Source organism: Anoplopoma fimbria, chromosome 3, assembly GCF_027596085.1.
Source record: "Anoplopoma fimbria isolate UVic2021 breed Golden Eagle Sablefish chromosome 3, Afim_UVic_2022, whole genome shotgun sequence".
In the NCBI taxonomy this organism is placed as follows: domain Eukaryota; kingdom Metazoa; phylum Chordata; class Actinopteri; order Perciformes; family Anoplopomatidae; genus Anoplopoma; species Anoplopoma fimbria.
In genome coordinates, this window is record NC_072451.1 from 5,742,650 (window position 1) to 5,766,688 (window position 24,039).

Sequence of the window (24,039 nt, forward strand, 5' to 3'; positions counted from 1 at the left end):
AGGTATCAGATCGGTTTTATTGTTTGAATGAATTATTGAGCTGCAGATAGATGGACGTTCACACCCCCACGTGGCCCAAACTCTCTTTGCTGATCCCAGAAACGTCCCGAGCACGGCAAATTAAGAAAAGGAGAAAGTACAGTCAGAGTCTCTGCAGATACAAACACCACCACACACTTCTAGTAGATCATAAGTGATGATTGAGAGGGATTATACATTGTATTTTAGGAAATCATTGCATATTAACCCTTAAGAAAAGTCTTTCATAAACTGTGTGTGAAAGCTTGTCAGGCGCCTCAGTAATTCTTCCATAATGTCCTCGGGGACCATAATGCACATTCTGCAGAAAGAAAAAAGGTTTAAAGATGAGGGGTTTGTATGCATAGTAAAGCCTTTATTTTGTAATAATGATGATCGGTTTATATGATGTACCTGATGTAGTGGGTGCCCTCATTTTGTCCATATTCACAACCTGGACTGACCAACACACCGGCCTCCTCCAGTAGTCGGATACAGTAGAACACATCTGGTAGCATTCCCATTTCCTAAAAATAACCGAAAAACATAACCAGGTGTAAAAGATTTTCTGATTGCTACCTCAGATATATGACAAATTTGTTTAAGTGATGACATTGCTCAGATTTTTCCAGTGTGCACTTGGTTCTGTGAGATAGTATTGTAACCTCGGCCGTCTGAATGGCTTTAGGTGGCAGGTGTATTCTGGGGAACGCGAATCCTCCTCCTTCCACTGGCTGACAGCAGAATCCAGGCAGACTGTTTATCACCTCAAAGACTCTCTTTACATTGCGATGCATCGTGGTCCTGATGTGTTGTGTCTCCTGCATAAGTTAAAGCCAAGAACAAAAGAAAATTGCACACCAAGTGGTAGAATAATGCCATTATTGAATTTCTTAAGAAAAGCAGGCTATTAGACATCCTACAAAATAGTGATCTGTACTGCTCATCTCTGGTCTCACCTCACTATAAAGTGGGTATGAGGGTCTCCTGGTTTTGGAGGGTTCACCAACAAATCCAGGGCAAACTGACCCAACACCGGTGCACAACTGTCTGTTGAGAAAAGTTGGTAGATGTGTTTCATGACAGCGGGGTCCACATTTACCAGCTCCACGTATCCACCACGCAGACCACATCTGGTGGGAGAGAGAAGAGTCCAATTAGCTGTTCTGGAGATCTCAGTAAAATCGTATCAGCTGCAGCAGCAGATGGAGTTTGCCCAGCTGTCATGGAATTGTAGATGTCCAAATTTCCATTTTTGGGGAACTTTAAAGGGACAGTCCAACCACAAATCAAAAATACATATTTTCCCTCTTACCTGTAGTGCTATTTATTTAATCTAGATTGTTTTGGTATAAGTTGCCTAGTTTTGGAGATATCAGCCCTATATATGGGACTATGACACTTGGCTTGTGGTGTTTGAAGCACCAAAAATACATTAGTAAAACTTACCAACTAATGTTACTTGAAACTGCTCACAAAAAGATATGTGGAGAGGTTTTTTGGGCGATTTAGCACCACAAATCGAGTGCCATGTTGTCCCATTGTATTGGAAAGTTGGTAGGTATCTCCATCACACCAAAAATCATCTAGACTAATAAATAGCACTACAGCTAAGAGGAAAAGATGTCCCTTTAAGGATTTCTTGTCTCGTCAATCTTGAGGTGAGATTATTTTTGCCAGCTTTTGTTTCTTGAAATAACTTTATATCAATTACATATAGGTTTCTGTCTTAAGTGGCATTTCTGCGACTTTTGTGAGGACAACCTAGCACATCTTCAGATACTCATCAGGATTGACGTACTCTCCCATGCGGCCTTTTGATGCTGAGTGGAAGGACGCCAGCTCCACTGTGTCTGAAAGAGGAGGACCCATCTCCGCCAGAACCCTTTTGTAAGAGACAAACTCACAGTTTTCCCCATAAACACAGTCCTGATAGACCTGTGCAGAAGAACACACAGAATATTCAACTGCATATCAACACACATTTGTTACTATTTATGAATTTTTCTGGTTGAAGGATGATGCTTTAAGACGTCCACCTCATCAGCCAGAAGGAAGAGCCTGTTCTCTGAAACGAACCGGATCACCTCTTGCATTGTTTTCCTGCTTTGAACATGACCTACAGGCAACACGACATAAAAATAACCATGTGATACATATTCTTTAAAACACAAAAATATACTTAGATGATGTCATTGTCTAATGAGGCTTTACTACCTGTGGGATTCCCAGGGTTGATGACATACAGAGCTAAAGGCTTGCAGACTCCTTTTGCAGATTCCAGCGCTCGATGCAGCTCCTCCACCTGCAGCTCCCAGCCCCGCTCCTCACAGAGGTTGTAGGGAACGACGAAAGCTCCCAGCCCTCTCATTGACTTATCGGAAGTGGAGTAGCATGGCATTGGAGACAGCACACCTGTTCTGGGTGAAGCCTTGCTGTTCACCAAGACCTTGAGAATATTCTAATAAGCACAGGAAAAAAGATTAATTGGAAGAGACGGTACAAAGTATTAAAGTAATGTCAGTGATAATGATTGGTACCGCGAGTGCCCACTGTGAGCCGGGGCTGATGTAAATGTTTTCAGGGTAAGATGGAGCCCCGCCGTCTCGTCTCGTTATGAACTCAGAGATTCTGTGAACTATCTCTGATACTCCCGCTGTAGCGGTGTAAGAACCTGAAGAAGTAAGACAGGACAGCTGAGGTGACACTGTAGAGCAGCATGATAATATTATTGTTGTATTTTTTTGTTTTTTAGTCTATGTTATAAACTTTATCATTGTTGACAGGATTTCTTTAGATTTACCATGTATTTGGATGTTTATTGTATTCAATAATATATTTATACTTATACTACTACATTTATAGTATGCATAGTACACACATTACTGCCGGAGTTGAACAAATATTTTCTAAATTAATTTATATACAGTAGGCTTAGGTATTGTCATGTTTATTTTAACCTCCTATTTATTTAATGTCTTAACTGGCTGCAACTAACGATTATTCTCAAAATCTATTCATTTTTGGTCCATTAAGAATCAGTGAACAATTAAGAATGAAGATCACAAGCAAAGGAAAAAGGGACATCTTCAAATTGCTTTTTTTGTTTCGTTCCGACCAACCAATCCAAACCCCACAATATTTAATTTGCAATTATGTAATACCAGAGGAAGCAACAAATTCTCACATTTGAGAAACTGGAACAATCAAATATTTGGCTTTTTAATCAATTAACTTAAATCAACCTAGCTTAAATGCAAGCCAAAAAGGACCAATCCACCCAAATTTCAAAAAGATAAAAAACTCACTTACGTTCCTATAATGGTATGCAGATAGTTTTGCTATACAGATAGTGAGCTGACTCTACATTTTCATTTTAATACCACACACACAGATCTTACCTATGCTCCCTCCAGCACATCCCTTAAGCAGCATCTGAGCCCTCTGTCGGACGTCCACTGGCAGTTGGTCGCTGTCCACAAGCTGAGGGTAAAGACATGCTGCCAAAACCTGAGAAACATGAAGAAATACACCACAGTAGGACAGAGAACTTTAGCCAAAAGAAGATGCATTAACCTGCACATGCAGTTTTAAAATAGTTCGCAAATGAGAAGTCTTTAAAGGTCACTAATTACCTGTCGGACAAATGTCAGAGGCTTCACACCTGCTCTCTGCGAGTCGCCCCAGTAGACATCTATCAATTCTTTGTATGGTTTTCTCACTCTCTGTGGACAGGTGAATTTAAAGCACAAGCACAGGTTGGAAATATTAATCCTGAATCCATAATGCAAATATGTCAAAAAAAATATTCTTTACCTGTTTGAGCTCTTCCTTGATCTGGCTTGCTCGTTTGGCCAGGACTGCATACTGTGACTGCTTCATGTTCTGCACATCTGGACCGATCTCCTGCATGGCAGACATTCAGATAATTCTTCTGCACGTATATCAGACTAGTGACTGTCTTGCTGAGATGTGTCTCGCTATGTCTACTCAAAGTTCAATTATTTGCAGGTAGATAGGATTTCTAGTTAAAGATACACATGGAAAATATGTGGCAGCTAGTGCCTTATTAACAGACAGTTAGTGACAACTGGCTTTATGTCAGGGTTCTATTGAATAATATTTTACTTTTTTTTCATATATGTTTAATCTTGGTCCTGACTCTACATGACACCTGCTGAAATTACAAGTGCCTACTCTCAGACTTCTCCAGTACTTACAATAAGCTCAATTACTGCAATGCATTTCTCTCAGTTGATCACAAAAGGATAATAAATCAATTACATCAACACACACAAATCAAACAGCTTACATCACTCAAATAATAACAAATAATTGTCTTATGTTTTAGAGACCCCTAGCAATTTTGCAATTGAGGCTTTAAGGGATTCTCAAGTGTCAATTGAGGGGTCTTACATCCCCCAGAGACCCCCCATATTTTGCAACCTATCTACTCTAATTGTTACTGTTTCACAAACTTGGACAAAGAACTACAGTGAAGTGAAAGATTTTCCTTCTTGGTTTTTCAGGACTGCAGAGAAGGGTCTTTTATGTCTCAATTCAGACTCATATTTTCTTTCAGCCTCTTCCGAAGCTACAGGACAGCAGCTGATACCGATTTTCTTTGTTTTGATATTTTTCTTGCTAATACAATAAAATGAATTAAAATGTAAATTACATTTACATTTTTGTTTATTAACTAATTAAGTCATTATAAATAAAATAATATCTGTTTTATTTAAATAGGGTTAATAGTTACTATTATTGTAAAATAGATTTATGTAGGGCATTAATATGTTTATTAACTAATTAAGCCTCATTATAAATCAAAATAATTCTTCAGTTTTATCTAAATGTGTTAATAGTTTTTTTTTTATTTGCAGCAGTTGTCACTTTTGCTCTGCCGTTAAAAAACCCTACAAAATAAAATGGAAATAAATATCATACAGTACCAGTCAAAAGTTTGGACACACCTTCTCATTCAACTACTTTGAAGAATCTAAAATATAAAACATATTCTGGTTTGTTGAGCATTTGTTTGTTTACCACATAATTCCATATGTGTTCCTGCATAGTTTGGATGTCTTCAATATTAATATACAATGTAGAAAAAAATAAAAATAAAAATAAAGAAAAACCGTTGAATGAGAAGGTGTGTCCAAACTTTTGACTGGTACTGTATGTAGGGCATTAATATGTTTATTAACTAATTAAACCTCATTATAATTCAACATAATTCTTCTGTTTTTTTATATGTTAAATATATTTTTTTTTAATTTACAGCAGTTGTCTTATTCTGCTCTGCCGTTAAAAAACACAACAAAATAAAATGCAAATAAATACACATGATTATTCTTTTATGTCCGGATGTTTCTCTGCCGGAGTTTCTCTCCGGACATAAATAAAAGACGTACCCCCGTACTTCCTGTTTTGTTTTTTCTCCACTCCGGTCTGCTCGGGTCGGGTAGAAATGGAAGAATCGGAGGGTCGAGGAGACACCAGCAGCCTGCCCGTGAAGAGCCACCGGTGGACCCCATAAACCAGACGCAACCAGCGGGCAGCAGCAGTCACCTCCGCGGGGCTTCAGACATCCTCTCTCCCGCCGACATGGCTCTCAGCCCCGGTCCCTGGGCTCCTCCAGCCCCGGTCCCTGCCTCCTCGTCTCCCCAGGCTGCATGCATCGGGCCCGGTGTGTCGCCCTGCTGCAGCACGGTGCTCATGTCGGTCCGGGTGTCGGTGTGCCACTCTGGGATCCGGCCGCTGTGCCTCCCCGGAGCCGGCAGCGAGGCTCTGCGGCTGCAGCTCAGCATGGACCCGAGCCGGGCCGGAGAGTTCCGACTGGCGCTGAGAGACACCAGCGGGACCCGCAGCGTGGTGAGGAAACACACATGCACCTGTGTGTGTGTGTGTGTGTGTGTGTGTGTGTGTGTGTGTGTGTGTGTGTGTGTGTGTGTGTGTATACATGTGATGAACCACCTTCCTGATGCACATTCATGTTTTATAACCCTAAAGGCCCTGAACACGCCATTTTATTTATATAGAGCAGTTCAGTTGTATTTGTACAGATTTGGGGATAAAAATCACATAATATTTAATTCACACAACATCTAATACATGTGAAAAGAATGTAATGTTGGATTTATTTTAGTTGCTAATATTGTAGTTAAGAGGGATTTTTTTTTTTTTTAGTTTCACTTTCATTTTCAGTCTTAAGATAAGATAAAATAAGATAATCCTTTATTAGTCAGAGCAAAACTGCTGTAAATTACAAAATAAAAACTATTAACATATATTTAAAAAAAACAGAAGAATTATGTTGAATTATAATGAGGTTTAATTAGTTAAACATATAAACATATTAATGCCCTACATATATGATATTTATTTGCATTTTATTTTGTTGTGTTTTTTAACGGCAGAGCAAAAGAAGACAACTGCTGTACATTTAAAATCACATAATATTTAATTCACACAACATCTAATACATCTGAAAATAATGTAATGTGTTATGTTGGATTTATTTTAGTTGCTAATATTGTAGTTAAGAGGGATTTTTTTTTTTTTTTTAGTTTCACTTTCATTTTCAGTCTTAAGATAAGATAAAATAAAATAAGATAATCCTTTATTAGTCCCGCAGCGGGGAAATTTGCAGGCTTACAACAGCATAGAGTAAAGTGCACACAAGAGACATAGTAAAAGAAAGACAAGATAAAAAATGAAAAATAAAAATAAAATAAAACAAGTATTATAAATAAGCAATAAAAAAAAACAGTAGAAAAAACAACAATAACTGGAATATTATATTTACAGACAGACTTCCCATAAACACTACACATTCAGATGTATTAGATTCATAACATCACCAGCGGGAACCGCAGCGTGGTGAGGAAACACACATGCACCTGTGTGTTCACTGGGCTGTGATGTGTGTGTGTGTGTGTGTGTGTACATGCATGTGATGAACCACCTTCCTGATGCACATTCATGTTTTATAACACTAAAGGCCCTGAACACGCCATTTTATTTATATCGAGCAGTTCAGTTGTATCCCCACAGATTTGGGGATAAAAATCACATAATATTTAATTCACACAACATCTAATACATGTGAAAAGAATGTAATGTGTTATGTTGGATTTATTTTAGTTGCTAATATTGTAGTTAAGAGGGATTTTTTTTAGTTTCACTTTCATTTTCAGTCTTCCCATAAACACTACACATTCAGATGTATTAGATTCATAACATCACCAGGGGGAATTCTTACAGGCAAGAAAACAACAAGGTGGGAATTTCTTATAAATCAGTTTTGAGCCTTGTACAGTATCAGTCAAAAGTTTGGACACACCTTCTCATTCAATGGTTTTTCTTTATTTTTTTCTACATTGTAGATTAATATTGAAGGAACACATATGGAATTATGTGGTAAACAAACAAATGCTCAACAAACCAGAATATGTTTTATATTTTAGATTCTTCAAAGTAGTTAAATGAGAAGGTGTGTCCAAACTTTTGACTGGTACTGTATGATATTTATTTGCATTTTATTTTGTTGTGTTTTTTAACGGCAGAGCAAAACTGCTGTAAATTAAAAAAATAAAAACTATTAACATATGTTTAAAAAAACAGAAGAATTATGTTGAATTATAATGAGGTTTAATTAGTTAATAAACATATTAATGCCCTACATATATGATATTTATTTGCATTTTATTTTGTTGTGTTTTTTAACGGCAGAGCAAAATAGGACAACTGCTGCAAAAATAAAAATACTATTAACATATATTTAAAAAAAACAGAAGAATTATTTTGATTTATAATGAGGTTTAATTATTCTTCAAAGTAGTTGAATGAGAAGGTGTGTCCACACTTTTGACTGGTACTGTAAGTAAGTCGAATAGCAAAAGCAGAAAATGGGATGAGAATACAGTACCAGTCAAAAGTTCTGGTTTGTTGAGCATTTGTTTGTTTACCACATAATTCCATATGTGTTCCTTCATAGTTTGGATGTCTTCAATATTAATCTACAATGTAGAAAAAAATAAAATAAAGAAAGAAAGAAAAAACATTGAATGAGAAGGTGTGTCCAAACTTTTGACTGGTACTGTATAAATACACGATTAATAATGATCCAATGGTATAACACTGACAATAGCCACTCTGCATTATGATTATTTATTACTTTTGATAGGCTACTTTTACTAAGATTTGTAGCAAATACTTCTGATATTATTTTAAAATCTGGAATGCAGGACTTTTAGTTGCAATTTTTAAACTGTGATATCGCTTCTTTTGCTTAAGTAAAACATTTTTTTTTACCACTGTTGTTGTTGTAAAGTAGAATATATATAAATATAAAGTACCAGTCAAAAGTTTGGACACACCTTCTCATTCAATGGTTTTTCTTTATTTTTTCCTACATTGTAGATTAATATTGAAGACATCCAAACTATGAAGGAACACATATGGAATTATGTGGTAAACAAACAAATGCTCAACAAACCAGAATATGTTTCATATTTTAGATTCTTCAAAGTAGTTGAATGAGAAGGTGTGTCCAAACTTTTGACTGCTACTGTATTTGTCATGGCATGACAAGCTTATAAGGCAAGTGTCATGACACTTATCACTCTTTGTGTTGTTGAAAGTCTCCCGTCATCTCTTCAAATTCTTTACTTGATCATTCAAGTATGTGCTGAGTAGAAGGACAGAAACCATTATCAGTCTCCTCACCAGATACTAATGATACCATGTAACCTGAAAAGCTGCTGTTTGACTTTGAATATTGTGTTATGTTGTCATAACTTTTCAGCTGTAGCTTCTTTATCACATTTGGGATTGTGAGTATAGCCTTGAAATGAGACAAGGAGAGCCTTTGACAAGTGCTTTGCCGCCAACTCAGCTTACACCTGGGCCACACAAAGCTAAAAGCTTGTTTTAAAGCAACATCAGTTAAGAGTTGAGAGGTGAATGGTCTGTATTCACGTAGTGCTTTTTAACCTAAGAAGGACAAACTGCTTTACTATTACATTACATTACAGTCATTTAGCAGACGCTTTTATCCAAAGCGACTTACAATAAGTGTATTCAACATAGGTATTCAAGAGAACTACTAGTCACCAGAAGTCATAAGTGCATCTCCTTTCTTAAACAAGCATCTAAGAGCATAAACCAGAGCAAAAGTACAGAAACAAACTAATACGAATACAATAACAAACTAATACGAATACAGTAAGTGCTAAGTGGAAGGCTCAGGGTAGTACTTCTTGAACAAGGTAGTACTGCTGTCACCTGAAATGGCCAACTCCAATTCTCATCAGGAAAACACTAAGCTTGGTAATCAATTCTAGTGTTAGCATTCAGCTCTAAGTACACTTGAGGCTGACAAAACCTGGACTGACTAAGGAAGGTTAAAGTGTAACTTCACCCCCTTAGGTCACAGCCATGTGCACCCACTGCATTATTTAGAAAAATGCTGAAAATGTGAATAGAGATTAAAAAACCATGCCCACTTCCTTATGACAAAAGCTTCGATGCAGTGTCAACAAATATGACAGCTACTTATGGGGAACTGTATTTTATAAATTTACGCTTTAGCAAACCCTGTTGTCCCTCAATCTCATTCCTCTCTGCTGGGAGACTACTGTGGCTGGATTAGAGAGGATGCCAGCTCTGGAGACGGACTGATGCAGTTCTACGAACTCAAAATTCAACCAGTGCAAACGTATTGTCTTCGTCTCCGCAGCGTCTGTCTGCTCTCCTCTAGTTGAAGTTGTCTTTTGGCGGCTGAGAGGAAGCACCGCTTGATCAAGCACTGCCGCTGGCCACAAGCCTGCTGTTCTGCTCATTTTCTGTTTCCAGTGTAGCATGAAAGCATGGTGGAAGTAGCAAGAAATGGTGGGCAGAAATGCCAACATCGACATGTGTTTCATCGAAGTACGGTCATATTATTTAATTTACAGTTTGCGGTTACATTTTAAACATAAGACTGACCGTAATGCTGAGCATGACGAGCTGAGTTTAGGATGTCCTATCGTGGTCTTCTGTTCAGAGGATAAAATCTGTTGATGTAATTAACGACACACGATTCCTTCGGTGCCCCCTCAGGCCTAACTTTTCATTTGCAGCTCGTGGTTAAGATCTGTGAAAAGTAATGATTTATCTTCGTGTTTCATTCATACAACAGCTTTGCTTGGTGGTATTTAATGAGCATTATAGCTTTCTAGAGCCACCAGTGTCGTACATGTTAAAAGGGCATTTCAACAATTAAGTATTGGACCTCTATAAAGTTGGGGACTTACAAATGGCAGATTTTTTATTTGTTAAGTAGTCACAATTGAAGCACCAGAGGCTGAAGTATCCTAGCTTTTATTTCCAAGTAAATGTTGGGTACTACATTTCCCAAACTGCAACAAAGTTAACTAAATAAATCTTTAGACCCTCCCTGCCCGGTAAATGTCCACGTCTTTCACACTCTACACTTCATTAGCAGACCAGCTGTCAAAATGTTTCAGTCTGAGATATAACCCAGATGACATCATCAGGGTTATGTGCTCCAACTTCCCAAATCCCCTCCAAAGACACAGAATAAGTCATATAACTGTTTTCACAGGTTGAATAGTACTCCTCTTGGCAAGTTAACTGCTCTTCATCAGTCAAAATGGTGAAATGCCCCTTTTAAATACCAACATGACCGATTTATAGTCAAAATTGAAATTTCTTTCTTCTGTACAGCATGTGTTAGTTTCAAATTGTTGAGGTGTTCTCCTGGTTATGATATTATAGTGTCATATCTGGATTCTTTCTCTTCTTAGTAGCACATACTGTGCTTGCTGAAAAAAATGTCCCAAGAGGGCAAATCTACTCTCAGTAGTTCTACAGCCAAAACGATGAGTCAATTAGTCAAATGACCGAAAATGTATCTGCTACTTTTTTATAATCAACTTTAGTTTTTGTCATTTTTGAAAGTCGAAATTCCAAACTAATGCTGGTGAAAGCTTCTCTTAATAACTTAATATTTTAGGGTTTGGGGGCATTACCACAAACGCCCTGGTTCGAGTCCAGCCCAGTAACCTCAAAAATATTTTTGGGGGAAGTCAGTAATCAAAGCAATGTACTGTTGTTGACGGAGGAAGCAGCAAAACCTGTTTTAGCCACTTAAAAGAAATGCCCACCTAAAAAAATCTGAATCAATTTAAGTGTACACTCTATATAGAATATGTTTTACTTTGCAGTCAGACAGCCCTTTTTGACGGGAAACTGAAGCCATAATATCCATCTATACTGTCATCAAAGCCACGAGACTCCAGTGACAAAAACATACATTTTACCTTTCATAACATGAGAACAGAGCGATATTTTGGCTTCACGTAAAGAGGTGAAAATATTTCAAATATAGCGTGAACTTGTTTTTTTTTGTGTGTCTTAAATACATTCCGTAGCCGCCTCTGTCCACAGCAGTACTTTGCTTCTGTGCTGGTTCTCCTGTCTGTTTCTCTAAACTGAGGGCGACGACGATCTACGTTACTTAATACGCTAACTATGGATAAGTAGCTCATACAACCCCAATTCATAAAGTCTGAACTATCCCTTTAAGTTAAAAGGAGCCCCACTGAGACACATTTCAGTTCAATAAAGAGTTCTTCTTCTCTTTCGGTATTAGGGTTGATTACTGTTAATGTCTTCTTCATTCCCAACTGCAGACAGACGTTCTTAATTATGTGTGGAGTTGACCTCACACTGAACTCTGTTGAACTCTCTCACCAGATCCAAACTTTACTCTCAAATCTGTGCTTTGTTTTGACAAGTTAATCCTAAAAGAATCTGACAGGCTTGTTTGGGCTTTTGATCTTGGTAGAATATAAAGTCAGACAGAAATCCCCCAGACACCCAGTTGTTGCTTCTTGATATGCATACTTTTACTTTGATCCCCAGCTTCTTTTTTAGCTTGTCTGTCTGAGCTGGCAGACTGTTCGCACACATTCATATCGGAGTATAAATAGACTCTCTGGCAGGAGGAAAATCCCTCTTTGGTGCTTTTCTCTCCCCACAACAGACCTCAGCGCCCTAATGGAGCCACAGTGAATGTTAGAGGGCAGATTATGTGTATTTACATTTGCTTTCTGCCGTTTGTCAGGGGATTATTTTCTTTTCTCATGCTAATACTCTTGCAAAGTGTATTGCAGTTTTCACAAACATTTTGTACTTTATTTTTTTCCATGTTCAAAACGAATTTAATGTGGATATAAATACTTAAGAAAAGGTTGTCAGCAATGAGTAATTGCAAATGCCCAAAGCTGCCTTAATGCTTTAGAGCTAAAATGATCAGTTGAATAATGGATTAAACCACAAACGAGAAACTAATCTGCCAGTATTTCGATGATTGATGAATAATTTTCGCTATTGCTAAAGTAAAAATACCAAACATTTGGTAGTACCACATTTCAAATGTGAATATCTATCGATTTGCAAGTAAATTGAATCTCTTTAAAATTTTTGATTGTTGGTTTGATGAAACAATGGATTTAAAATGTCACCTTGGCTTCGGCACATTATAATGGGCATTTTTCATAAACTAAACAATAATCCAATAATTTATAAAATTATAAACAGATTAGACAATAATGAAAATAGTTGCAGCCGTGCAATGCCCAATGGACTTAAAATCAAACAATCAGAATTTTTTAATTTGGATTAATTTACTTTTGATAAACTTTTTCAAGTTATTTATCAAAAAAATGTTGTTCCTATAAACGTTCCCTGCAGATTAGCGAGCTGTTTGATATTCACTCCTTTCTGTTTCCCCCCTCAGTTCATCGCAGAGTTTGACCTGCGCTCGGTGCAGTACGAGGTCAAATCTCCTCGCTGCCATGAGATGCGTCTTGCCGCTCCGCCCAATGACTGCATCCGATTCAACTTCCGCTGCGACCGCGAGGCCGAGGAGTGGGCCACGGTGGTGATGTCATCACTGAGAGAGACACACAGAGGTCAGTTTGACAGCGATTTCTATTTTACCCAACCTGCTTTGTTCACGACCAACTGTGTTTTCTGTTCAAAAGGACAGATGTTGAAAATGTAACAAATTGTTAGACTGAAAATACATTTTTATCACAGTCAAATTAAAATGCAAAACATGTTCAAACAGGTGAAGCACCGTTCTACTCCACAGGTCTTAAATACAGCGCTCAAGATTTGTTTACTCACACTCGATAGTATTACTGCAGTGTTGATATTGGCAGGTGTTTTATATTTGGTCTTTAGACAAATGCTTATTAGTTTTAGTCACATTTAAGTCACTTTTATTCATAGTGTTAGTCAAGTTTTAGTCGACAACAACTCCAAATGTTTTGGTCCAGTTTTAGTCGACGAAAAGTGTTTACATTTCAGGCAAATTAAGTCATTACTTTAAGGCATAGTTTGGTCAACTATTTTCTAATGTAGTCTTAGTCCTGTGACAAATGTCAGTTTTCATCTGATTATATTGAAAATTTCCATCAATCTAGTCTAGCGAAACAATAATTTTTTCATTTTAGTCAAAATCATTTCACGTAAGATTTGATCATATCATTTTCTGATGAAAAACACAGGTTGAATGTTAAGAATGATAAAAGATCCGAAGTCCTTCTTAGCATCCCTAGTTGAGATGCATACCCGTCACAACAGCATGTTTTTAGCACTTTTAAATCACATTTTCTTGTTTCTCCTCTGACAGTTGCAAATATTAACACATGTGAATCAGATGCCAGACACAACGACACAGCTATGGAGCCGTGGAGCTCAGCCTCGCTGCCGCTCACTGGTGGGTATCTCTGTTTACCGGTTGTGTGTTTTTTCTTTTTTCTCTGTGTGCTCCAAAAATGTCACTCTTCATCGCTACCCTTTCATTTGTTTATTTTAGAGGAGCTGTGCTTGGAGCTCACCAGGGCGATTGAAGCCGGTGACACTCAAGCCGCTTCACAGCACGCGTCCGCTCTGGCTCGGCAAAAAGCAATGCTGACGATTCAGCTGTCTGAAAAGAACTACGCCGAGGGAGCAGTCGGGTGAGAAATGAGAGGTCTCAGGATTTCTTGCTTCCAGGTTCTGTGTTTATGCAACTTACAGTGCCGTGTCTGTGTTGCAGTTTATCTGTGGTAGTGGAGGATGTTTCGTCGTCCTGTTGTGTCACAGTGAAAGTCTTTCCTTACATGACCGTGGCTGCGCTCAAGCAACAGGTCAGAAAATTGTCATTTAACTAATTATTTAATAGGTGAAGTAGGTTTCTCATTCATTAACTCCACCGACTCTTTGTTCTTCAGGTGTTTCTGGAGTACGGTTTCCATCCTCGCGTGCAGCGCTGGGTCATCGGTCAGTGCTTGTGCACCGAGCCGAGGTCGCTGGCCTCCTACGGGGTGCAGAAGGACGGTGATACGGCGTACCTCTACCTGATCTCCGCCCGACAGGCCCGCGTCACACGCCAGCTGTTCCAGCAGGATCTGGAGAGCGCCCTACTGGCTCCGCCTCTCCCACTGGGCAACGGCCCCACCTCCCAAGACTGGAGGGGTTACAGCACCCTGCCCTCGAGGCTAACCCACAACAACCAGGGTGAGTTCGACAAACGTTCCCTTTCTGTCACAGTTTAGGCAGAAAATATATTACAATGGAGTTATGTTTCTCATTCTCGTGACCCCACTTTGGATTTAAAACTATAAATATGAGGTCAAAGCACAGGTCAAATTTGTTGCCCAACCTCAATCCATCTGATGATGTGTTTTTGTTTTGCTGAAGACCAGAAACAAGCAGGTGTGATGCCGAGTGGAACTGTCTGTAGATGTGTTGGGACTAGAGACTCACACAGTCATTAACCGCAAAAGATTTTTTTTTTTACTTTTTATAATTTTGTTTGAAAGTTAACTTGTTGTTCATCAGAATTGTATGTGAACAGTGACTCTGACCCTGAAGTGCAGTAGAAAATGTCACTGTCCAAATATTTTCTGACTTATTTTAAATACTACATTTAAACTAGAGAAAGTACAGCTCTATAAACTTGTTTTTTTATTTATTTTTTGTCAACCTCAGGGAGCACAGGTGGAGGAAGCGACCGACCAGGTGATCTAAAAGATGTCCTGGACATTGAGAATCTGCAGCTGAATGATCATACCAATAAAGGCAGTAAAACACAGGTATGTAAGCAGTCTGTATACTGTAAATAAAGCAAAAGACACAATAAGAGTAAATGTAAAGAAAATAGTTATTTTAGTGGAAATGTAACTTTTACTCCAACATACTTGGACAAAACCAGTGGTAGGTTACGAAGCTAAGCTATGCTAAAACATATAGATACAGATGAAGGAAATGCATATATGAGTTTGTCTGACTTTGGCTAATTTAAAAAAAATAGTGTGATTAGGCAAATTCTTCCTTCTTAAATCCGTTTCAACTCTCCTGCTCTCAGCTGACAGAGTGGGCTTGTCCCTCATGCACTTTCATCAACAAGCCGTCCCGTCCGGGCTGCGAAATCTGTGCTACAGCCAGACCCGACACACACATCCAGCAGGTACTGCATCGTGTCGATCAATACCTTTCTGTTCTGCTCTTTGTAACATTTTGCCCTCTTTGACAATCGTCTCTTTGTGTGTTTCATATTCTCTCATAAAGGAGAAAGGAAGGAGAGAGGATCGAGGAGAGCCTGGTTTAAGCAGCAGCTGACTGCCCATCGTCGCCGTCAGGTCGCCATGTCTCACTAACTTACACTCTCACAGACACTCTCTCACACACACACACACACACACACACACACACACACACACACACACACAGAGTGAGAATGCTTAACAAGAAAATACTCCCATAAAGACTGTCAAGTGCACTGAGAGTCCTCTGACTGCTGGAGCGATTGAAGCACTGTAGCATGACACAGAGCTGCACTGGTCGAGGCTCAGATGATGAACTGCAGACAGAGAGCTTCAGCTTTCACCGGTTACATGGACATGACCATGACACACATCTGAATTAGGCCAGACCTCTTTATTTATTTTACAGGGTGCGTGTGTGTGAAAACATCACAGATGGCCTAATATTTATTTTAGGTGAGAGAGATAAAGTTCATTGCATTCGCATCTGAAGTTGAGGGAATGTTATACTTTTGGTTTCTGTCAACTGTGAAGTGAGAGGAAAGGTGAAGCCTTGTTCAGAACCCTGTTGTGTTTGTTAGAGTGTCATCTGCCAAAATGATGTTGGTGGTTTTAAAAGTGGAAAGAAAAGGCATGGCTGAGAAGAGAAGGTGTTGCGTTTACAGGGTTATCAAGTGCTTTTATTTTTTTATAACATTGTATTAAGTGTATTATTTTTAACAAGATGCATTGAGTAATTGATGTTCATTTTAACAGTTGATCTAGTTTTACTCAATTCCCTGTGAGCCGTGACAGCAATGGAATGATCTGTTTTCAGGACGTAATACTGTAAAAACTTGCATCAGCCGAATAAACATAATGGAAATTAACGAATTATGCTTGTTTTTTTTGGTAATTCTTCTGAGATAATTGATGTAGTGTTTAGTAATTGATCGACTAATTGTGTTTAGTTCACAGACAAAAGGATTTAATTGATGAAGTTCAATTTACTGGTCCGAAGGAGTGCTGCTGATCTGGGATACACTTGTATACTATTGTCTGTGGCTCTGACAGGGAACTTTCTAAATCTAAAGAAATGTCAATGACGATTGTTATTTTTTAAGACTTGAATAAAATCAGATTTCAGTAGAAATCCTACGCTTCAACCTTAGGACATGACATAAAAAGAGTCATCGTATAGTATTTTGAAAAAAGTGAAAAAAATCATAGTATTGCATGTCCAAAAAAGTCAAAGTATAGTATGCCGAAAAAAGTTCATAGTATAGCATGTAGATAAAAGTGATGAAAGAAGTCATAGTATAGCATGTAAAAAAAAATGTTGTGAAAAAAGTCATAGTATAGCATGTCGAAAAAAGTCATGAAAAAAGCAGATCATACTACGTCTAAAGAAAGTCACAAAAAAGTCATAGTATGGTATGTGGAAAGAAAATCATGAAAAAAAGTCAGTTTAGTATGTGGGAAAAAAATGAAAGGTCATAGTATGTCGAAAAAAAGTCATAAAAAGTTCATAGTATGGTATTTCAAAAAAGTGATGAAAAAAGTCATAGTATAGAATGTCGAAAAAAAAGTCAAAGTATAGCATTTCGAAAAAAAACTAAAAAGGTCACAGTATAGCATGTCCAAAAAAAGGCAAGAAAAAAGTTCATAGTATAGAATGTCGAAAAAAAGTCAAAGTATAGCATTTCAAAAAAAAAAAAAAGGTCACAGTATAGCATGTCCAAAAAAAGTTCATAGTATAGAATGTCCAAAAAAAAATGTTATGAAAAAAGTCAGTTATTCGAAAAAAGTGATTAAGTCATAATATAGCATGTAAAAAAAGTCATAATATAGCATTTCAAAAAAGAAAATGATGAAAAAAGTCATAATATAGCATGTAAAAAAAAAAAGGCAAGAAAAAAGTCATAGATGGTTGTTTGAAAAGTGATGAAAAAAGTCAGTAATTCGAAAAAAAGTGATGATAAAAGTCATATGTCATGTCGGAAAAAAAGGCAAAAAAATAAGGTCATAGTATAGCAATTAGAAAAGAAATCATAAAAAAGGTCACAGATGGTTATTTGAAAAAAGTGGTGAAAAAGGTCATAGTTTAGTATGTGGAAAAAAGTCAATGTATGACATGAAATGAAAGGTCATAGTATAGTTTGACCCAGAAAAGTCATGAAAAAGTTCATATAAAAAATTCATGAAAAAAATCATATCATACTACGTCAAAAAAAGTATGTCTAAAAGAAAGTCACCTAAAAGTCATAGTATGGTATGTCGAAAAAGTCATATATAATTTAGAGTATAGTATGTCGAAAAACCTCATTAAAAAAGTCATACTCATAGTATGTCAAAAAAAAGTCACAAAAATGTTGTAGTATAGTATGTCGAGAAAAGGCATAAAAAAAGTCATAGTACATAATGCCGAAAAAGTCACACTATAGTATGTCTAAAAAATCCTTGTATAATAAGTTGAGAAATGTCAGTTTAGTATGTGGAAAAAATATATTGTCGAAAAATGTCATGAAAAGAGTCAAACTGTAGAATGACATAAAAGGTCAAACTATAGTATGTCGTAAAGCCATCATAGTATAATATTTCTGAAAATTATAATTATATAAATTATATATAATATATTTTGAAAAATGTTAAAAATGTCAGTTTAGTATGTTTAGTTCTATGTCCAAAAATGTCATGAAAAGTCATTCTAGAGTAAGTCAGAAAAAGTTTGATATAAATGTAAGCAGTGTTTATAAATATATTAAAAAAAATACTGAAGTTACCCTTCAACTTCTTTTCAGTTCTTTAATTTGGCATTAATAAATATGAAATACACATATTTCAAATAAACTTATCAAAACAAGTATAAAAATATTAGATACGGTGACGGTTTGTTCGACAGATTCAGATGTACAGACATCTTTACACGAGGCAGACAACCAACCAACCAACCGGCTAGTGTTTTACTTTTCCTCTTTTATCACTTGGTAGGGCTAGTGTTGTCTTTCATCCATTACAATCCTGCCTGAAAAAAAAAAGAGCTAAAAAAAAACCAACCCATTTTGTACCACAAAAAAATTCACAAGAAATCCATAAAACTTATTTTACCAAATCAATCCAACCATGACATTCATAGCTTCTTGTAAAAAGATCGTCCCCTCTTCTTTTTAATTATTTGTAAGTGATATTCAGTACAAAACAGTCCATGTTTTTCGAGCAAAGTCAGATTTTTCCCCACTGTTTAAGGAGTGAAATACCAACAAAACGTCCAAAAAAAAGGGAGTCACTGCATTCTTTCCAAGTCAACTACATTAATCTTCTTTTCACATCCCTCCAGTGGATTTAACTGTCATTCACATTACACCCCCAGTGAAGACAAACCTGAGACACCCTCAGAGGGTTTTGTTCCCTTTGAAAGCCTTCAGTCCTTCTGTATGACTTGGCATTTACTTCCAGAAGAGGATGTTCCAGAAGAGCAGCCAGCAAGGATAGACCAGCAGGGCTATGAGCGGGTAAACCAGAGAGCCGTACAGCACGTGGTCCAGGATGCCCTGAGAGATGACTGACAGGTAGAGCATCCAACCGTCCATGAAGCTGACAGGCATTTCTTGCAGCTCTTGGAAGAAAAAGACAGAGAAGAGGAGGGTGCAGGCTGGGCTGAGGACGACCAGGATGAAGGCTGATAGAGCCCTAAGAGGAGGAGGAGGAGGAGACGACAGTAAGGTTATTCGACCAACACATGGCGGTACAGAGCTGCAATGATCAAAGAGTCTGTGCAGGTGTATTACTTTGGTACGTGGGGTGTGACGAAGGCAGCCACAGGCACCAGGGTGAGAGCCAGGATGAAGCCCAGGGAGAAGTTGATGAGGGCGGTGCAACCCAGCAGCACCGCCAGGTACAGCACAGCTACCAGCTTCAGCACCTTCCAGCCGTTCTCCGTCCCTTGACCCGACAGGAGCCTTCAACAAACACGACAACGAACAGATTCTGAATCACAGTGCTCTTCAAGCTGTACAAGTTTCCCAGTGTTTCAAATGGATCTGTGTTTCTTGTTCTCGACTAACTGCCGTGCACGTTCTGATAAATTTCAGCTAGTTGACAGCAGAACTATGAGCTCAAATAAAGGACAGTAAGATTTTGAGCTTAAGACAAGATGTTAAGGAATAACTTCAAAACCTGTGGTTGTCCATCACGTTTTAAAAATCTGTGAAATACTCTAGTATCTCTAAGAATTCTAGTGTGTAAATGTGTAAAAAGGTTTGTAGTTGAAGTAGAAAACGTGTTGACAAATTATATCAACAATGAAGTCATGGAGACAAAAGTTATACTTATTCCTCAATGTACATAACTTAAATGTTAATAAAACTGAAATAATAATATTTCATGTAAAAGTTTGTTTGATATGATCACTGAGAAAAAGCATTTATAGCAATGCAATTATACAGTGAAGAAATAAGTGCTTTTGTACATCTATCTTCAATAAAATAATAAGATTCACTTATCACTTAACATGTTCTGCTGTCTTAATTAAAAAGGTATATCAAAAGAAAACTTGAATTACTGACTGCCGGTTGTATGCTTCCGCCAACCAGTCAAGTTGCAGTTTACACCTTTTTCTGTCCAAATTTTCATTTCATCATTTTATCCCATTAGACATTTGTGTGAAATTGTCATATTTAGCGTATAAATTCTTCAAATTTTAAGAAAATCCCTCCAGAATTATCATTTTCAAAAGAATGTGACAGATAAGCGTTGTGTTGACAGATGGACAACCTGCAAATATAATGCCTCGGACATATATACAATATATACATGTGAAAATCTGAACCAGAGTGTTGCAAGCTCAAGTAGCTACCTGTGTGTGTTATGAGGCAAAGCCAGGCCTGCCGTGTAAACAGCAATAGCTGTCAGGACAACAGCCTCGGTCTCAGACACCGGGAAGTGTTCCACAGCCATCTCCTGAAAATGGATGGGCAGGGTGTAGAGAGCTACTCCAGTCAGATGGCTGATCACCAGGGGAGTCAGCACCGACAGCACTCCTGGACTGGAGACCTGAGAGGAAGCAGATTTAATTAAAGGGCTGATTTAATGGACTCAAGATCAGTCGGTAGTTTCATTTCTGACTCCCATTTGTCGTAACGTGTTATCTAACCGGCTCGGCTGCTTCAGTGACTCCATCTTCTGTTCTTGGCGGTGGAGTTGCAAGTTGAACCCACAGGTCTAAGGCCTGTAGCATAGTCAAGGGCAAATATGACAAGCACATAATAATAATAATAATAATAATAATATGTCATCAATAACATGGGCTGCAATCAGGGTCCACATCCATGCTGTGTGTGATTTGTTCCATTTTCCCTGTCGAGGTCAAATCAAACTGAGCGAAATAATTGTGAAAGGATACACGAAGCAGCAGGATGAGGGCGAGGAGGCCGAAGGCTGGCATGTAGTAACCAATGGAGACGAAGTGAGAGAGGGACGGCATGAGGTAGAAGAAGTAGGACTGGTGGAGGCGCTCCAGGAGGTTATTCAGCTTACGATACATTCCTTCCAGAAGCCTGGAGGATAATAAGTGAGACAAAAAAAGAAAAGAAAACAGTAATTAAGTGTCAGCTTATGAAGGTAAGATCTACAAAAAGATTTAAAATACTACGCTCTGACCTTCCAATGGTGGTGGCGTCAGTCTTGTACTGACGGAAACTGTTGATGCCCTTGATGGTGGCAGCCTCGATGTGGTATCGCAAGAAAAGGCCGTGATCCCCCCAGGGCCGCCCACTGGCCTGCTTCATCACCATCAGCATCATAGTCTGGACCGCGTGGCTGTAGCCGGATACACTGTCCCAGTCATTCCTCTGCAGCTATAGAAACATCCACAGAGAAAATGTCAGTAAAAGCCAAGACAACCTGGAGTTATCTAACCATTCTGATACAGAAAATGTGTCAGGTTTCTACTCCATCTCATCATCACAAGCCTTCACCTTTCCCTGGGTGGTGCAAAGGACTCCAATCTTCTGACAGAAGGCGTAGAAGAGGTTGGCTAAATCCAGGTTGGGGAGCTGGCCGTTGAGGCCTTCCAGGACCAGGTCCAAACTGGTGATGACATCACTGCTGAGCTCCAGGGACAGAGCTGCCTGGATCGAACCACCGCGGCCTTGAAGTGGAGACCAGTCCATACCTAGATGCATAATCACAGAAGAAATGTCAGCAGAGGAATGCAGTTTTGTATGGGAAAAATGAATACTTTCCGGCATATTTTTTAATATGTTTTGTAACTGGGTGAATGCCGGTGATTACCTGTAGTGTTGGTGTGGTGGTAGCCCTCCAGCCAGGCCTGCATACCAATCAGATCATGCTCATTCACGAGGAAGATGATGTCTTTGGCCCAGTAAACCTGATCTGTTGAGGAACACAGCAGTGATTAGAAAAAGGCCACTGCAATATCATTCAAACGGTGGAGAGGGAGGCGATGGGTTTTTGTACTCACTCCTGAAATACTGTGCCAAGCCAAGTAGCAGCCCCACTGCCTGGTTGTTGTTATCTCCTGGGGTACAGGGGGCACTCAGCACCAGGGCTTCAGTTCGCGGAGCTCTCGGGGCCCGAAGGATCCCATATACATTAGTGCCTTTTACCATCTGAGAGGAGGGAGTGAGACGAGGAGGATCAAAGGAATATACAGAGAATTAATATAAAAAAACAAATCGGTCTGTTTTTGGAAGCAAAAATCAATCACAGACTTACGTATCTCTCTTTGTTTTCATCAGGAAAGGGCAGCCTGCGAGAGAACCTCTGGGTAAACACCTCTAGCCCTCGAGACTGCATGGTCTTCACCAGCCAGTCCACCGGCATCCCCCTGCAGAGAAACAACTGGTCACTTTAGACTGGTGGAACAAGGGCAAACAATATTAGACTTACATAAAGGTCATATTTAACAAAAACTAGGAACACTTTTAAAATCCTATCAAACTGTGAAAAGACACATGTTAAGATTAATAGTATGTAATAGTGTGACAGCTCAGACTTACCCTGTTTTCTTCTTATGGGCTGAAAACTCTCTGCCCGTGGCCAGCGCCCTCTCCCCTGCTGGAAAGCGCTCCTCCACCATGGTAGACCCCATGGCGTTCTCTGACATGTATGTCCGCAGAGTGAACGGCTCAAATGCTAACCCCATGAACCAGGCCACACCGGCCATGTAGCAGACCACACTAAGATGGAGAGAATTAAAAAAATAATGTGGCATTAAAAAGGTATATAAAAAGAGAACTTGAATGACTGACTGTCGGTTGTATGCCTCCGCCAACCAGTCAAGTTGCAGTTTATATCCAAATCATTTCATTTTATCCCATTAGACATTTGTGTGAAATTGTCATATTTAGCGTATTGATTCTTAACATTTTAAGAAAATCCCTCCAGAATGATCGTTTTCAAGAGAATGAGACAGATAAGCGTTGTGTTGACAGATGGACAACCTGCAAACATAATGCCTCTGGCTACAGCTCAAATAGAAATATATACATGTTAAAATCTGAATCAGAGTGTTGTAAGTGTAAGAAGTTACCTGTGTGTGTTATGAGGCAAAGACATAAATCAAATCAGCTATAAACATATGTGCACATTGGGTATTGTAATAAAGTGCATTTAAATTCATTTTTACTGGTGCATTTGGGATTTTGAATGTTGTTTGGACACAAAACTTACCAGATTGGGGCATTGAGACGGGTGAGCAGGCTGATCAAAGCCCGTCTCCTGTTTGGGTCAGACAGCAGTCCCATGTTGTTGTCTGTTGTAAGGTAAAGCCTGGACACACTGGACCCTGAAGGCAACACACACATCATAGCACTATGTATCAACTACACACACACAATACATGATGATAGACAACAGCAACACTTGATAAGGTTATTGCATTTGTGTTTTATGCACCTCACAGCCCAATACACACATGCATGTAATGATACAGCTGATAAATCTTTGACTGCCACCCATTGTCATAGCTAGCATCTATTGACAGGTTAGCTTACTGCTAGCTACCCATGTTACAGCTACCTGGTGAGATTGTAACATGTTTACACCGTTTGTTCTCTGCACATGTTGTTATTGTTAACAGTATAAATATATATGTGTATATATATATATATTAAGTATAAAGACAAACCTATTTACAGTGTACAGCCGGTCACATCCACCAGCTAAGGAGGGGCTTGTTCAGAGAGCAACCGCTGCAAAAGGTTTTCTATTTCCTTGTTCCTGCGGGAACATTAATGCGGCGGACCGACTTCCGGTCATGAAAAATAGTGAATAAAATAAAATAAAAATGTTAAACCCACAGAATAAAACAAGCACAAACATTTTAACCATTTAGTTTCTGTGTTTATAAAGGGCTAAATTCGTGCTTTTTATAATTGTGTATGTACAGTACCAGTCAAAAGTTTGGACACACCTT

General features: G+C 38.5%; 3 protein-coding genes across 3 annotated transcripts; 1 reads left to right on the forward strand and 2 right to left on the reverse strand.

Moving 5' to 3' along the window:
• Positions 1-16: 16 nt before the first annotated feature.
• Positions 17-5,555, reverse strand: LOC129089264 (alanine aminotransferase 1-like). The gene is given in 13 exon segments (XM_054596662.1): positions 17-340; positions 433-545; positions 684-839; positions 978-997; positions 1,000-1,151; positions 1,820-1,956; positions 2,058-2,137; positions 2,236-2,479; positions 2,559-2,692; positions 3,420-3,528; positions 3,654-3,743; positions 3,835-3,924; positions 5,433-5,555. Coding segments are annotated over 13 exon segments (1,539 nt in total). The 3' UTR covers positions 17-249.
• On the forward strand, positions 5,525-15,797 carry LOC129089265 (ranBP-type and C3HC4-type zinc finger-containing protein 1-like). The gene is made up of 9 exons (XM_054596663.1): positions 5,525-5,892; positions 12,827-13,001; positions 13,727-13,813; positions 13,913-14,054; positions 14,135-14,225; positions 14,310-14,595; positions 15,070-15,173; positions 15,446-15,547; positions 15,649-15,797. Exons 1-9 carry the CDS (start codon positions 5,626-5,628, stop codon positions 15,697-15,699), a joined length of 1,305 nt encoding a protein of 434 aa, XP_054452638.1. The 5' UTR covers positions 5,525-5,625; the 3' UTR covers positions 15,700-15,797.
• A 2,602-nt stretch (positions 15,798-18,399) lies between these two features.
• Positions 18,400-23,830, reverse strand: gpaa1 (glycosylphosphatidylinositol anchor attachment 1). Its single transcript, XM_054596252.1, has 13 exons — positions 23,752-23,830; positions 23,295-23,409; positions 22,622-22,801; positions 22,338-22,449; positions 22,084-22,231; positions 21,894-21,995; positions 21,578-21,774; positions 21,261-21,457; positions 21,004-21,157; positions 20,755-20,829; positions 20,458-20,654; positions 19,391-19,561; positions 18,400-19,292 (listed from the first exon to the last, which is right to left on the reverse strand). The coding sequence occupies exons 2-13, from the start codon at positions 23,366-23,368 to the stop codon at positions 19,049-19,051; spliced, it is 1,851 nt and encodes a 616-aa protein (XP_054452227.1). The 5' UTR covers positions 23,369-23,409; positions 23,752-23,830; the 3' UTR covers positions 18,400-19,048.
• Positions 23,831-24,039: the final 209 nt, after the last annotated feature.

What these genes read in the sequence shown, in the direction of transcription:
- LOC129089265 (XM_054596663.1), top strand. Translation starts at nt 5,626, where the DNA reads ATGGCTCTCAGCCCCGGTCCCTGGGCTCCTCCAGCCCCGGTCCCTGCC. An exon ending in TGGCTGCGCTCAAGCAACAG is followed by an intron (nt 14,226 to 14,309) that starts GTCAGAAAATTG and finishes TTTGTTCTTCAG; the next exon opens with GTGTTTCTGGAGTACGGTTT. An exon ending in ATAAAGGCAGTAAAACACAG is followed by an intron (nt 15,174 to 15,445) that starts GTATGTAAGCAG and finishes TCCTGCTCTCAG; the next exon opens with CTGACAGAGTGGGCTTGTCC.
- gpaa1 (XM_054596252.1), bottom strand. Translation starts at nt 23,368, where the DNA reads ATGGGACTGCTGTCTGACCCAAACAGGAGACGGGCTTTGATCAGCCTG. An exon ending in TTGCCTCATAACACACACAG is followed by an intron (nt 19,562 to 20,457) that starts GTAGCTACTTGA and finishes TGTTTGTTGAAG; the next exon opens with GCTCCTGTCGGGTCAAGGGA. An exon ending in GTCACACCCCACGTACCAAA is followed by an intron (nt 19,293 to 19,390) that starts GTAATACACCTG and finishes TCCTCCTCTTAG; the next exon opens with GGCTCTATCAGCCTTCATCC.